Source organism: Phyllobates terribilis, unplaced genomic scaffold (assembly GCF_046119375.1).
Source record: "Phyllobates terribilis strain yellow unplaced genomic scaffold, ASM4611937v1 Scaffold_13__5_contigs__length_258822181, whole genome shotgun sequence".
Lineage (NCBI taxonomy): Eukaryota > Metazoa > Chordata > Amphibia > Anura > Dendrobatidae > Phyllobates > Phyllobates terribilis.
Genome location: NW_027362773.1, coordinates 39,533,543 through 39,549,215, shown reverse-complemented (window position 1 = coordinate 39,549,215; position 15,673 = coordinate 39,533,543). Strand labels below are relative to the sequence as shown.

The 15,673-nt window shown below is 39.9% G+C and overlaps 1 protein-coding gene across 2 annotated transcripts in view; it reads right to left on the bottom strand.

The window, feature by feature from the left end:
- Nucleotides 1-15,673, bottom strand: part of ANO3 (anoctamin 3) — a 955,742-nt gene that overhangs the window by 284,362 nt on the left and 655,707 nt on the right. For both annotated transcript variants that reach the window (XM_073658056.1, XM_073658057.1), the window contains exons 5-6: nucleotides 3,772-3,930; nucleotides 1,343-1,443 (exon numbers count right to left, since the gene is read on the bottom strand). In XM_073658056.1, coding sequence (XP_073514157.1) covers nucleotides 1,343-1,443; nucleotides 3,772-3,930 — 260 coding nt within the window. The remainder of the gene's footprint in view (nucleotides 1-1,342; nucleotides 1,444-3,771; nucleotides 3,931-15,673) is intronic.

Below are 15,673 nucleotides of genomic sequence, written 5' to 3'. Positions count from 1 at the left end.
TTTCTGACATCCATCATGGTAGGATATGGTCTATTAGGCCGGGGTGTGGTTTGGCAGAAAATGGGTATGACTTAAACTGAGCCATAATTTATCGTAAAGTGAAGTAAGCCACCTAATAGGTGAAGTGAAACTAGAGTAGACAGTCTGAAAATGAAGCACATTTATTATGAATCACTTTGATAAATTTGGCTTATTTTAAGACTGTCTAAGGGTTTGAAAATTTTTATAAATAAGCTTACTAGTTGTTTTTTTGTGACACAGATTTCCAAGATAAATTGTGACAAAAAACCAAGGCTGACCTACAGCTTCTCAGTGTGATGTGATGCAGATACTCACTCACTTCTGCCTGTGACTACACACCATGATTTTCACCCAAAATCTGCTTTAATAGATGACCCCATTTTTTTCCACAACGCTGATTTCAAATTTGCATGGGAAAAAAACAGGACACTGGAAAAGCATTCAGGATTTCCAGTTGAGTTAAAGGGGAGGCTGCTTGTGGGCCGATTTCACATGGATTTTGGTGAGGAATATGAGGCAAAATCTGTGGGAAAGAAATTCTGTCTGTGCATGATACCCATGAAGAGGCTATTTAAATTCTCAGAGGAGCATTGCATGGTCTATAAGTCTCCTGACGACGGCTTGGCATTCCCCACAAGGAGAAACATTCCCCCTTGGACACCCAGTCAAAGGCTTCTCACCAAGCCAAACCAGATCTCGTAATTCGCAAAACCCTGAAACATGTGTCTGCAAATGGAGTTTCTGGTTTGCCTTCTTATCCTGTCATGTGGTAAGGCTCGTTAAACTTTCGATATTGACTATTAGGATTGCTACATCCAATAGGTAGTGCCAGAGATTGAGTTCTCTTCCTTCTGTAGAGGCTATTTGCACACTTTAAATGCAGTGTGATATTTGGAGTGGGATCCTGTTGAAAATTTTCGATTTATCTCAAGGAGTTTCAAGAATGCTGAGAATCCCTGCTCTATGCATTTCGCTTTTCTTGAGATGCGGCCTGCACAATGATTGTGTAAGTCTTGCAGGATTATTGTGCAAGGATATTGATGTATTGATTTGGCTAATACCATGGCTTTTGGGATTTGCTAATAAAGAAATTCCATAGGATACTTTTCAGAATGGCTCCATTCGAAAGTATCAATTGTACAAATAAAGAATCATTATGAAAAGACCGTAACCAGCCAAAGACTAGAATTTCATGAATACATTATGGTCTCGACCGTTGTATAACAACACAATGTTCCAAAAGAAACCAACACAGGCAAATAATTCAGACACTCAACACAGGAAAGGTACAACTTAAAGAAAAGACCTCAAACAAAAATACCTAAAGGGCATCCTGATGTTCATCCGCTCGGCGTATTTGCACAATGTGTCCCACGGACAGTGGACTTTTACAAACATAATGTCGTTGTTGGTTATGGAATTCTATAATAAGGAAAAATATGAAAATGTAATTGAAATTGAATGGATTTACATTGTAATAGATCCAAAACAAATTCAGAAAAAAATAAAAGCAAATAATCGTAGTCACCACACATGAGTACAGGATTTTGAACTAGGCAATTTTTCCCCCTTTTTTGCCATTTGGCCAATTAGAGAATTTTCTACTAGGGAAAGGGATCCCTATATGTTCTTCATTGTTTTACAAGTTACAAATAATACTCCATAATAGAAAATGTGTCCTACAGCAAAACAGCAATAAGATGAATTTTCAATGATTTGCAAGAATCAAGATTTTTAACGGATCAGTCAATATTTTCAACTGATTTCAATTGTATTCTAGTTTTTCACAAATTTGTAATTCGATTTACAAATCAGTAAAACTTCAGTCAGGAGAAATAATTCTAAATCTGTAAATATAATAAATAAGTAGCAATGAAAATATTGCTACATGATCCCGGCATCATCACTTCCGGTGACACAGCATAGGGGCAGAATTGTTTGCCGGTTAGAGTGCATGATTCGTTCCACTGGCCATTTATATCACTTCCGATGACAAACTTTCTGTGACTGCGCTTTTATTCTGGAGCACATATGTGTTTGAGTACGCACCCACATAATTTCCAGGTATGACGGGGGGGGTGGAATAACGCTTTTGTCAAGCACTATTTATTTTCATGCACATTGGCACTTTAGTGTATCCCACTGCATCAGGGGCCCAATGTGCTCACTGTAGCATCTGCCGAATCTCGTTTAAAAGATCACGTGGTTGGGATTATGCAATCATCCCCAAGCTAAGTATTTTATTACTTTGTGGGATTACCTACTGTATGAGTCATCAATATTTTGGTCTATAACCCTTCCCTCATGTATGGGTTTACTATGAGTAGAGAGGGGGTTCCTTTGTCATTTTTTGTCCGGTTTCTCTGAGCACTTCATTTAGGCTCCGGTCTTTGGGCACATTATAGGGACACAATACTCCTTAGCTTCTATCCATCTGGCACAACTGTGTGTTTAGTGCATCTATAATATTAGGTTATCTTTAATAATGGAAGGCATTGGTAATATATAGGTCATCTTTGTAGTTCTACATGTATTGGCTTTTTTCTGGTGCCTATTACCAGTTCCAGGGTTCACTAGGGCAATTAAGGGTCAGTCATTACTGAGCGAAGGCACCATATTGCTCCTGTTAGAGATAGGCAGGGTGAATCTATGTCAAACTAGGGGTAGTCAGGCCCTTGCTACCTGTCCTATCAAGATATTGTATAGTCTTCTGTGCCCAGCTCTGGTTTCTGGTTTCATGCATCTAATTAAACACGCGCCTATGTTTTTAAGAAAACTTTTTTTCAAAAGTTCATTATTTTAGGGTTTTTGTAACTGTGGCTGTACTGGTAAGTGAATTATGAATAAGGATGCTGATAGATAATTGTCTCTGGTCTGTTCTCATGACACAGCACAATTTAGAATATGTTTATTGGAATAGTAAGTGTATCGAAATAAGCCATTGAGAATAAGAAGCTGCTATTTGCTAACACTTGTGTCCTGAAGACACTCTCCATATTGTACATGTGACACTTGTCCTTTTGTTATTATCTCCCATGTGGTTACTTTTAATAAAGAGCAGTTCAAACCATGGGGCATGTTATTAAGAGTCATGACAGATCCACCTTTCAATGACAAGTGAGGCATTTATCGGCTGCAAAGAATAACACTCAGTGACCTCATATATTTATTAGCGCTTTTTTTATTGTCTGCAAACAAACAGTATGAAGTTCACTAATACTTGCATACTAGAAACGGTGCTTATGTACTCCAGAAATTGCCCCCTACTTCTAACCATGACCAAGTCACCCCTAAGGAACTGAACTCTATAAATTTATAATAATATAAATATATTGAACTTATATTGAATTTATAATAATATATGAATGTCTGAGAATGCAAATCCTCATGGAAAAACCAACAACAGTAACAAACAACTATTAAAATGATAAGAAAAAACAAACACATAGGAACTAAATTGCCCTGCAGTGATGTGAGTTGAAGCAAAGTGCTTCTTGATGTTTCACACTAGACACATAAAACATCCGTCACCACGGCTGGGGGATTCTCAGTCAGCTGGAATTGATTTAATGTTAAAGGCTAAAAGCAGGCACACAGCCGTCCCATTAATATTTTAATTTAAGGCATGCTATTACAAACAAATATCGGCATAAAAAATAACGGCAAGAAGGGACCGTTAGCTGTAGAAACCCATTCTAAATGTATCTGGCTTAGTTTATTCCATTCCATGTACCGGATAGAGACACTTACTTCCCTTTCCAGCATTAGGCCCTCAGCTCTGAGGTTCTTCTCGAAGGTGCTGCGTTTCTCGATTTGTGGACTGGATTTTTTATACACCAAAATGTAGTCAATGCGTTTTATTCCATCTTTAAAATATAAGCCAAGGGACGCCACGGACGTCATTTCGTTCTGGAGGGTTACAAGAAAGGAAATGGTTAATAGGATGAAACAATGGGATCTACTGTAGAGAGCAATGGCTGAAGACCTTCGTTTGACAAGTAGACATACTTCTATCCAAACATTATACATATACAATATATTTGTATGTTACAAGTTTCAAGGGAAATAATCCTTAAAATTATGGTACCAATTGTAAATGAAAATCTATAGCTTATCCTCATATGTAAAGTTCTTAAAAGTTACACAACTGTCTATTTCCAACAAGAGTCATTGCTGAACAAATAATATTGCTGTCATGAGGCTAGAGTCAAGAGCAGAGTTTTTTATGGGGATTTTACAGATAGATTTTTTTCCGCTACATATGGGTAGAGTTTCATAAGCCACATTCAAGTGTTTACAATACTCAAGTGAATATTTTACAAAATTGCACTCTCTATTGAGTCATATTATCTTTTCGAAACCTGGAAAATTGTGTTTCTGATGAAGCCCCCTTCAAACTGTTTGGGACATTTGGAGAATAAAAGGTAAGTGTTACCATGAGTCCTGTGTTATGCCAACAGTAAGGCATTCTGAGACTATTCATATGTGGGGGCTTTTCATCCATGGAGGGGGCTCGCTCACAATTTTGCCTAAGAATATAGCTGTGAATAAATCATGGGATCTAAACATCCTCCAAGAGCAACTTCTCCCAACCATCCAGGAGCAGTTTGGTAGTGAACAATGCATTTTAAAGCATGATGGAGACCATGTCATAAGGAAAAAGTGATAACTAAGTGGCTCAAGAACAAAACACTGACATTCTGGCTCCATGGACAGGAAACTCCTCAGGTCTCAATCCCATAGAGGACAGTGGTCAATCCTCAATAAGTGGGTGCACAAATAAAAACACAGAAATTGTGATAATATTCAATCACTGATTAGGCAAGAATGGGCTGTCATTAATAAGAATGACAGTTATATCCAGCTGCCAGGGCGAATTAAAGAAGTCTGGGGAAATCAGGGTCAACACTGGAAATATTGAGTCTTTCCATAAACTTGATGTATTTGACAATAAAACTCATGAAATGCTTAGAATTGTATTTCAGTATCCACAGAAACATCTGACTAAAAAATCTAAAAACACTGAAGCAGCATATTTTGTGAAAACAAAAGTTGTGTCAGTCTCAAAACTTTTGGCCACGACTATAAAAAAGTCACATTTATCCACTCTCATCCAATCCAATCACCGAATCTATTGCTTCTTTTCAACCTGCAGTAATCCAACTATTTAAAAACTCCTATCATACTCTGAGAGTTTCAAGTTTCACTATACTATGTTGAAATCTTGTATAAGGTACAATTAAAGTATATGGTAAAGGTCCAAGACTCCAGATATTGAGGGAAAGAGGGATATGACTATCACATTTTAACATTCCCAATTTTTTTGCATTTAGGAGAGATAAGCTTATGTAAGAGCAGAGGGGAAGGGTCAAGATGAACAGCCGATAGCTATCTAAAGTAGGCCTCTCACCAGTGCTACTGTCCATCTCGGATTCTCATTAGGATTCACAAGACTGAGGAATAAGCATAACTATACTGATAACAGCTGCATGGATGATAGAGTAGACAATGAGCCTTATTTACCAAGATTATCTTAAAGAAAAATTGTTTTATTTTTCATATCAAGCTATCAGAGTTTAGCTTTCATCTCCTAAATGACCGTGCAGCGAGACAATTTTTCTTTAAGACAGTTTTGATAAATCTTCCCATTGTGTTTGCTTTGTTATTCCTGTTCATAGGAAACTTCAGTGCCATGTTTCCAATATTTTATCATTTGTACTTTTTTTCTCAAGAACCTCCAACCCCTTCCCAACATCCACCTTACATGTATGCAAGTCAAGTATGTGTAAGGAGTGGGCTCAGGAGCTGAGCCTGCTGCACAACGGTGGGTGCTGACTGTGTTATTAAGTCAGAATCCGCTGCAAACAGAACTGACTGGAGTTAGTGCTAATCACTGCTGTTTCAGCCTTCAAATGCCATCATCAGTCAACACCAGAGGCATTTAAGATGTGCAATTCCCCTGGCACACCGATTCAGGGGTCCATCGCTCCTCCTGCTATACAACGGTGCCAAAGATTCCTCTGGTGGCTAAGGGCCTGCTAAAAGCCCTTGTGGTTGCCATTGTTGTACTCCTTTAAAAACTAGTCTAAGACTGGACATAGAAGATTGACATTTTTACTGTAGCTTTGCTGTATGAAGAACATGCAATTAACAACCCAAAATAAAACATGAAGACTAATAAATAATGTGAGATGTAAAAATAGTTTATATAAAAAAAATCAAATCACACCTTTTCCGAATTAAAAAATGAATGAAAAATGTAAACATGTCCGATATCGCCACATTCTCAAAATTCTGACCTTGCAAAATAAAAAGTAATTTAAACAGTACGGTAAATCCCGTAAAGAAAAAAAATCTAAATTCCTGTATTGATGTTTTTCAGTCACTGCTTTCCCACAAAAAATGTAATAAAAACCATTAAGACATTGTAGGTATTCCAAAAATGATATAAATTAAAACATTAGCTCATTAAATGCAAAACAAGCCAGATGGAAAAATAAAAAAAGTTACTGGTCTCTGAAAATGTTGACAAAATTTTTCTTTTTTTCCAAACCAATGAACTTTTTTTTTCTAAACTTACTGTAAAAGAAATATACATTATGTATAAGTTTGGTATTGCCGTACTCATAATGACCTAAAAAAATCACGTTGCCGAGTCATTTTTACAGCAAAATGAACATCATAAAAAAAGAAACATCCGAAACAATGGCAAAATTGCCTTTTTGCCATTTCACCGCAATTGGCTTTTTAAATTTTGTTTTCCAATGCATTGTATAGTAAAATAAGTAGTCATCACTCAAAACTGCAACTTGTCCTGTAAAAATCAAATTCTAAAACTGATCTCTTGAAAGAAAAATAAAAAAGTCTTGGAAAAAGGAGAGGAAAAAAAATGAAATGAAAAAATTGTCTGTGACAGGAAGGGTTAACAGATACCTCGTCTCATTGTATCAGCAAGGCACCAAAATTACCAGCATTACCTACAAATCATTCCCTTATTATACAGACTTACATTTTTTGTTTCATTACACTTTATGTCCATTCTTTGGGTAATGAGTGTTGAAAATCTCCGAGCTCATACCAACTAATTAATTCCATGACCTAAACCTTCATGGTTAGTGGAATATCGCGTTTCCTTGACCTGTTTTACAATTCTATGGTCTTGTTACGTGCTTAAATAAACCATTGCTGAAAATGTATTCCCTTCCACCGTCCAGCTCCTGATTGGCTGTTTCATCACCTTTAGAAATGTCTGCTTGTTAAATGAAAGCAGCAGTAAGCAGACAGCAGCGATTAGACACCTGTGTGAAAGCAGAACCACAGCTTAGCGAGCTTAGCGCACGCTAACTGCCGGCTACAGTTACATGGCTAAAAGCTCCTATTAATTATCTAGTCGTGCGCTCATCTCTCTTCTGGTGTAAGATTTTCTGACATATGGAGCAGAATTCATTATAACAAAAGGGGAGGGTGAATCTCAGGAAATGTGTTAGGGTGCCGGAATTGAACAGATTATAGAAGCTAGGGAACTTGTAAATGGAGATTTTTCTGAGTTTCTGCAAATTGAGCAAAACATGAAGAACAAGGTGGGATGCACACCGCTGAACAGTATTATCTGCAATTCTGCCCCCCAGCTTGAGCACAACTGTTCTTTTTACGATTACGCCCCCTTGAGCCTTAGAGCAGAGGATCAGAAATAACGTAATCCTTGTAATGTAGTACAGAAATGTTTGCCAATCTGTGGATACAAGGGCAGTATAACATAGAAATATAATATATTCTCTTGTCACAATTTCTTCAATTAGCTCTCTAAGGCACCTGGGGTGAAGGTGGTGGAAGATAACAGTAATCATTTAATAAGACCAAGAGTTCAATGCTACTTGCCATTAGCCTTCATTTAGATGTCTGTTTTTCACATATGTTTTCTATGATTTTCGCGGATAGGACACATACCCATTATGGTTTATGGGGCTATTCACACAACAGTGCTTTTTTGCAAATCCGGTATCCACAAAAAAAAATCATAGAGACTAGGGTTGAGCGAGTATTTTCTATTAACCCTTTCGCCGAGTATGCTCGGGCCGAGCTCCGAGTATTTACAGCTGCTCGGTGATATGGTTGAATCGCTCCCGTGTGCATGATTTGCAACTGTTTGACAGTTTTATTACATGGGAGGAATGTCTATTTCTTACACATTCCTCACATGTAATAAAGCTGTCAAACAGTCGCAAATCATGCACAGGGAGCGATTTAACCTTATCACCGAGCAGCTGTAAATACTCGGAGCTCGCTCCGAGCATACTCGGACAGAACATACTCGCTCAACACTAATAGAGATGTGTCCATTTTTCATCACGGATGAGTCAGAAATTAAAATTACCCATACAAAGTTTATGAGTCTGTGAAAGTCATGGACAGCTTACTGATGGCATCCATGTACAATCTCTATGCTGTTTGTGATTAACATTGTAATGAATAGAAGTTTTGCTATTGTTTTTTTTTCCATTCATGAAAATCACTGATGAAAAACTGATAGTAAAAACTGACCAAACACTGATAAAACTCAGACTGTTTTTTGAGTACTAATGAGGACTTAATGACTGTAATGGAAAATCTATGGCTGAGAGCCTTTGCATCATATAGGGAACTCATCAGGTCCAGAAACACTATTTACCTGCAGATAAAGGGATAATGAAAATTAACCCATATCCTCCCTGTAGCCGCTCCCTTCCATTCGTTGTGGCAAAGAATGGAGTAGTTACAGTCACCGCTCGCTATACAGTGAGTGCGGCTATAGTTACTCCCCAACACTTTGATTGACAGCCTGCTTCCCTGGCCACGAACAAGCCTTTCTTTGTACTGCAGGTTTGGGTTTGGGGTGTCTGCTTTTGTTTTACACAAATTTCATAATAGTCAACAATTTCTCTCACTGTTGTTTTCATGTCCTGAGCAGTTGTATAGCGACATTACATCTAGGTAATAAGACCACAATTCAGTATGGTGTCTCTAATGTGATGCATACAATTGCAGGCCTATAAACCGGAGCAGTTAATTTTATATTCACTAGGAGAATATCTAGAGCATTTTATGAACATTGATGCTATAAATAAGCAATAACCTACAACATTCATCTGAATAATAATAAAACATCTCAGGATGAACTTCATTTTCCCCATATCATTATCCGTGCTGAGCATTGTTATTAGGAGAATTCGGTTAGGCCTGGCTCGGTGGTGGAAAAAGACTTTGGATCTGAAACATGCCCTGCTGCATTTGCTGTATACATTAATTGAGAAGAAAAGGATTGCAAGTACATGAGTGTTCGAATTCCTTTAACATAATACAGTCCTCAGTTTTTCCATGTGCACCGAATCATGTTGACCACATTTGGATTGTACGGACATTATAATAGTACAGAGATGTGTGTTGATCATCATGGAGCTTTTCCAGATCTTTAGTATTAATATGTTAAAGGAAAATCATGGGGCTCCATAGAAGAAGTATAATGCACCCCCATAGTCCTCCATATAGTATAATGCAATCCTATATAATATGCTGCACAGCCCATAGTCATCCATGTAGTATAGTACACAGCCCACAGTTATCCATATTAGTATAATACACAGCCCATATCCTTCATATAATATAATGCACAGCACATAGTCCTCCATATAGTATAATGCACAGCTCAAAGTCCCCCATAAAGTATAATGCAACGTCCTTAGTCATCCATGGAGTATAATGCACAGCTCATAGGCCACCATAAAGCATATTGTACAGCCCATAGTCATCCATAAAGAATAATGCACCCGATTGTCATCCGTAAAGTATAATGCACAGCCCATAGTCATCCATAAAGTATAATGCACCCCCATAGTCAGCCAGAAAGCATAATGTACCCCCATAGTCATCCATGAAGTATAATGCACAGCCCATTGTCATTCATAAATTATAATGCAAAGCCCATACTCATCCATAAAGTATAATGCACAGCTCATAGTCATCCATAAAAAATAATGCACACCATAGTGGTCATCCACAAAGTATCATCCACGTAGTAGTATGGCCACTGATTTAAAATAAATAAATATGCACCTTCCCTTCGCTCCCCGCTGCTTGCCGTTCTCTTGTGAAGCTGGCAGCTGACTTCTGCGTGCCACGGGAGCGCATGACGTCACTACCATTCGCCCCGTCACATGCACGCCGACGCTATACACTGTCCTGCACTAAACTCAATATTGTAAAGGGATTTTCTTGATGGACATTTTAATACCTCACCTGCTGCACCCAGTTTGTAGCTTCTCAAATAACCCCCACTGATCTCTGTATTTCCTGCTCCAAAGATTTTCATTGCAACATTGTCATGTAATCTGCTACATACAGTGATTGGCTGCAGTGGTCACGCGGTGGTGTTGTGACATCATCATAAAAGCAGCAAATACGAAGACCAGCGGAGTATCAAGAATCCTTGGAACAAGAGTGGTTAGAATTAGTAAATTAAATGTTATTCACTTTTACTTTCCATACAGCCCCTTGCAGTCAACCTAGATGTTATAGTTGAAAATATTTTGCCACATGTACTAGTAATGACTTATGTTAAATCCGTTTAAGACAGAGTGTTTTTGGTATACTTAATAAAAATCACATTTGGGTCTATCTAAAGCCATGTTCACACAAGAGTAAATTCTCATATGCAAGAGAATCAGATATGTAAATTACACTAAGACGAAACTCTGCTCAGAGTTTAAGCCGAGCATCAGCTTAATGTGATCCAATTCTCTTGGATGAGAGACTCATAGCACAGGTGAGGAGAAGATGGAGAAAAAGATTTTTGCCATCTTCTCCATTGTGTGAGTTTGCAGAAATGGAACTACTCTCGGATGTCAACCGGAGTGCAGTCCAATGTTTTGCGCACACTCATAGACTTGTATGAGTGACTGCATTCCGATTTGCGCCGCAACTGTCAGTATACTGCAAATTTTCTCGTGTCGAATCAGTGTGAGAAAAAAATGCTGATCTGCACTCGCCCATAGAATAACAGTGGTCTGAGTGCCATCCGATAAAACATCAAAGAGCCCTTAAATACATAAAATCAAATTTCTGCTTTATGTGAGCAGCTGTAGATTTGAGCCAAGAAGTGGATAATTGGTAGACTATGTCTCTGATAGATATGAGTAAAGCTTGCAGACCACACCAAGTTCTTGAAGACCACCCTAAATTTTTAGCCAGTTTTTAAAAACCGGTAAACTTGTATTGCTACAGCTCTGTAGTCATGTATACTCTCGACAGCCAACTACGAGAGATAATTAAACTTATGAAAGCTTATATTTACCAGGTCCAGCAAATTTTTCATAAAAATTTGATTTACTGCAAATAAATTTCTTGTGAATTACAGATAGTCCAATTGTCCAGAAATGATATGGTCAACACTCTGCCATTTCCTAGTAAAGTATGTTTCTTTTTTTGCATTTAATGGGCCTGACTAATTTGGCAGTGAGATGTGAGAAACAAAGACACACTTCTGGGTCAGGATAATCAGCGGTACTTATGAAGTTCTATATTGACAAGTGACCCCTTTGGTGATTTCTAATAATTGGCAGATGTTTAGCAGAAGAAAACAGAAAACCGATGAGAAAGAGTTCAGCAGTAGGAAATACGAGACTGGAAAAAGAGAGAGAGCTCAGCAACAGGAAACACGAGACTGAGGAAAGAGAGAGTTCAGCAGCAGGGAACACAAGAGCTCTCATACCCTTAAAAGGTATTTTGGAGAAGCTCACGCAGTCCTTACCTCACTGATAGAATCATACAAAGTGCAAAATGGTGAGTGACAATTTTAAGCAATTTAAATTGCAAATTTTTCCAATTCACTAGGACCAGTGGTTTTCAATTAATTTGATATGCTCAACTCTACCAACCACTCATATAAAATCGAAATCTAAAAACGTTCAAATAACAATGCTGGAACTGTCGCATTACACCAGCAGTATAGAAAAAAACGCAACTATGAACCATTAATCTCTATAAAATAATCATAGACACCATATATACAGTGGCATATAAAAGTGTGGTCACCCCTGGCCAAAATTACTGGTATTGTGAACAGGTAAGCAAGTTAACAATGAAATGATCTCTAAAAGGCCTAAAGTTAAAGATGACACATTTCCTTTGGATTTTAGGCAAAAAAAAAATAGTAATTTTTTAAATTACAGAAAGAAAGATGGACCGAAGCAAAAGTTTAGGCGCCCGTGGAGATTTGTGTGCTCAGACAATTTTGACCAATATTTCAGACATTAATTAGCCTGTTAGGGTTATGGCTTGCTCACTATCATTGTTAGGAGAGGCCAGGTGATGCAAATTTCCCAGCTTTATAAAAACCCAGCCTCCAATCACCTTGAGCCAAAAAAACAGCAGCCATGGGTTTGTCTAAGCAGCTGCCTAGCACTCTTAAAATGAAAATGGTGGAGGCCCACAAAGCAGGAGAAGGCTATAAGAAGATAGCAAAGCCTTTTCAAGTTACCCTTTCCTCAGTTCGAAATGTAATTAAGAAATGGTAGTTAACAGGAATAGTGGAGGTCAAGATAAAGTCTGGTAGACCAAGCAAAATGTAACGGGTCTGGGAGGCGGAACCTCTGAGCTACTATACAAGGGGGCGGTCCTTGTAAGGAAGCGGGTGGTGACCAGGGAAGACGGGCAGGTAGTCACAGCAGGTGACCGGGACAGTCTCTGGGTAAACGGGCAGGAGGTCACAGCAAGTGACCGGGACAGTCTCTGGGTAAACGGGCAGGAGGTCACAGCAAGTGACCGGGCAGTCTCTGGGTGAACGGGCAGGAGGTCACAGCAAGTGACCGGGGCAGTCTCTGGGTGAACGGGCAGGAGGTCACAGCAAGTGACCGGGACAGTCTCTGGGTATAGGGTAGGTATGACCTGTGACGGCTGAGCCTCCAGGTAGGCTAGCAGGCGGATGACAGATAAGTGCTCCCAGGTGAGCAGGCGAGAGTCTCTGGATAAGCAGGTGGTCACAGCATGTGACGGCGGAGCCTCCACGTAGGCTAACAGGCGGATGCAGATGAGTGCTCCCAGGTGAGCAGGCGAGAGTCTCTGGATAAGCAGGTGGTCACAGCATGTGACGGCGGAGCCTCCAGGTAGGCTAACAGGCGGATGCAGATGAGTGCTCCCAGGTGAGCAGGCGAGAGTCTCTGGATAAGCAGGTGGTCACAGCATGTGACGGCGGAGCCTCCAGGTAGGCTAACAGGCGGATGCAGATGAGTGCTCCCAGGTGAGCAGGCGAGAGTCTCTGGATAAGCAGGTGGTCACAGCATGTGACGGCGGAGCCTCCAGGTAGGCTAACAGACAGGTAGCAGGTGAGCGCTCCCAGGTGAGCGGGCAAGCTGGTCCATAGACAGACTGACAGGAGTCGGAAGGCAGACCGTCGGACCTCAGGCTAGCAAGCAGGTAAGCGGATGACAGGCAGGAATCAGGCAGCAAGCTGGCAGGAAACTGGCAGGTAACTGGCAGGTAACAGGCAACGGGACCTGATGGCTGAAGCAGAGTAGTGAACAGTGCAACAACATTGCTCGGGCACCTCCATTTTGGAGGAGGTGCCTTATATATGGTGAAGTCCTCCGGCCATTGGCCGGGGACTCCTTAGGACGGCGTGCGCGGCCCCATTAAGAGGAAGGGAGCGCGCGCGCGCCCTAAGCACCGTGGCCGGGAAGGAGCGCGTGCTGCCAGCAGAGCGGGAGGAAGACGCCGGACCCGGAGCGGAGAGGTGAAGGGAACAGCGTCCCTGCCTAGCAGAGGGCAGGGACGCCGACGCTACACAAAATTTCAGTGAGAGCTGCTCTTAGGATTGCTAGAGAGGCAAATCAGAACCCCCCTGCACAAATATGGCTTTCATGGAAGAGTCATCATAAGAAAACCTCTGCTGCGTCCTCACCATAAAAAGAAAACCTATCTTGCATCCTCACCATAAAATTCAGCATCAAAAGAATGCAAAAGAACATCTAAACATGCCTGATGCATTTCGGAAACAAGTCCTGTGGACCGATGAGGTCAAAATAGAACTCTTTGGCCACAATGATCAAAGGTTTGTGTGGAGAAAAAAGGGCAGAGAATTTCAGGAAAAGAACATCTCACCAACCATTAAGCATGGGAGTGGATCAATTATGCTTTGGGGTTGTGTTGCAGCAATGGCAAGGGGAACAATTCATGGGTAGAGGGAAGGATGGATTCAATGAAATTTCAACAAATTCTTGATGCAAACATAACACCATCTGTGACAAAGCCAAAGTTGAAAAGAGGATGGCTTCTACAAATAGATAATGATCCTAAACACAAGTCAAAATCCACAATAGACTTCCTCGAAAGGCGCAAGCTGAAGGTTTTACAATGGCCCTCACAGTCCCCTGATCAGAACATCAATGAAAATCTGTGGCTAGACCTTTTTACCATCTCCCGAAACTACACAAAAATTTAAATAATCCTCCAGGGCGCCCCATTATAGCGGGTATAGGGTCGCTTACTGCTAATTTGGCAGCATATATTGACCAAATCATGAATCATTCAGTGAAAAAACTTGGGAGTTACCTCAGAGATTCCACCCATCTTATGCGAGACTTACAGGGAATTACGATGAAAAATGTTTTTTTATTTATTACTATGGATGTAACAGGATTATATTCCAACATTGAACATGAGTTTGGTTTATCATGCTTTGAGTTATATGTGGATGAATTGATTATGCCTGTGAGACAGAAAAAATTTCTCATTCGAAGTATGAAATTTATCCTGGAAAATAATTATTTTGAATTTGATGAGGTCATATACCATCAGACGCAGGGGACAGCCATGGGCTCGAGAGTAGCACCTACCTATGCTAATTTATTCATGGGTGTTTTCGAGACCTGGCATGTCCTTCGCGGGCGTTTTAACCATAACATCGTTCTTTTCAGAAGATTTATTGATGATATTTTTATCATTTACAACAATGAGGGTGAGGATGTAGAGAATTTCCTTGAGGATATTGCGAGGAATATATGGGGACTTGAGTTGACACCCACAATAGACGAACAGACTGTCACTTTTCTTGACCTTTGTATATACAAGGAAAAAGGTGGGGAGATTCAAATGAAGAATTATTTCAAGAATGTTGACTCGAATGGGTATGTGCACTTTAACAGTGGTCATTACAAACCGTGGTTAAGGAACATACCCAAGAATCAGTACCTCAGGATCAGAAAAAATTGTACTTCTGATTTTGATTTTAAGGCACAGAGCAAAGTTCTCCAGGGGAGGTTCTCGGAAAAGGGGTACCCCCGTAAACGAATTAATAGAGCATACAGAGAGGTGAAAGGGTTCTCACAGCATGAACTAACGGACAGGACAGAGAGTGTAAGTAAGGGTAAACTATATGAATTTGGGACCAATTTTATAACAACATATTCAGTCCACAGTAATCTAATAAAGTGGATTCTAGAGAAGCATTTGGGTGTAGTGCGAAACGACCCAACTCTCAGTAGTATAGTCCCCCTAAAACTTAAGGTGACATATAAAAGAGCACCTACTCTAAAGATTATAGTAGCACCCAGTAGAATGAGGAATAGGAGCCATAAAAAGGTTTCTAATTCCCCAAATAGGAATGAGCTTTTTGGCTCTTTCT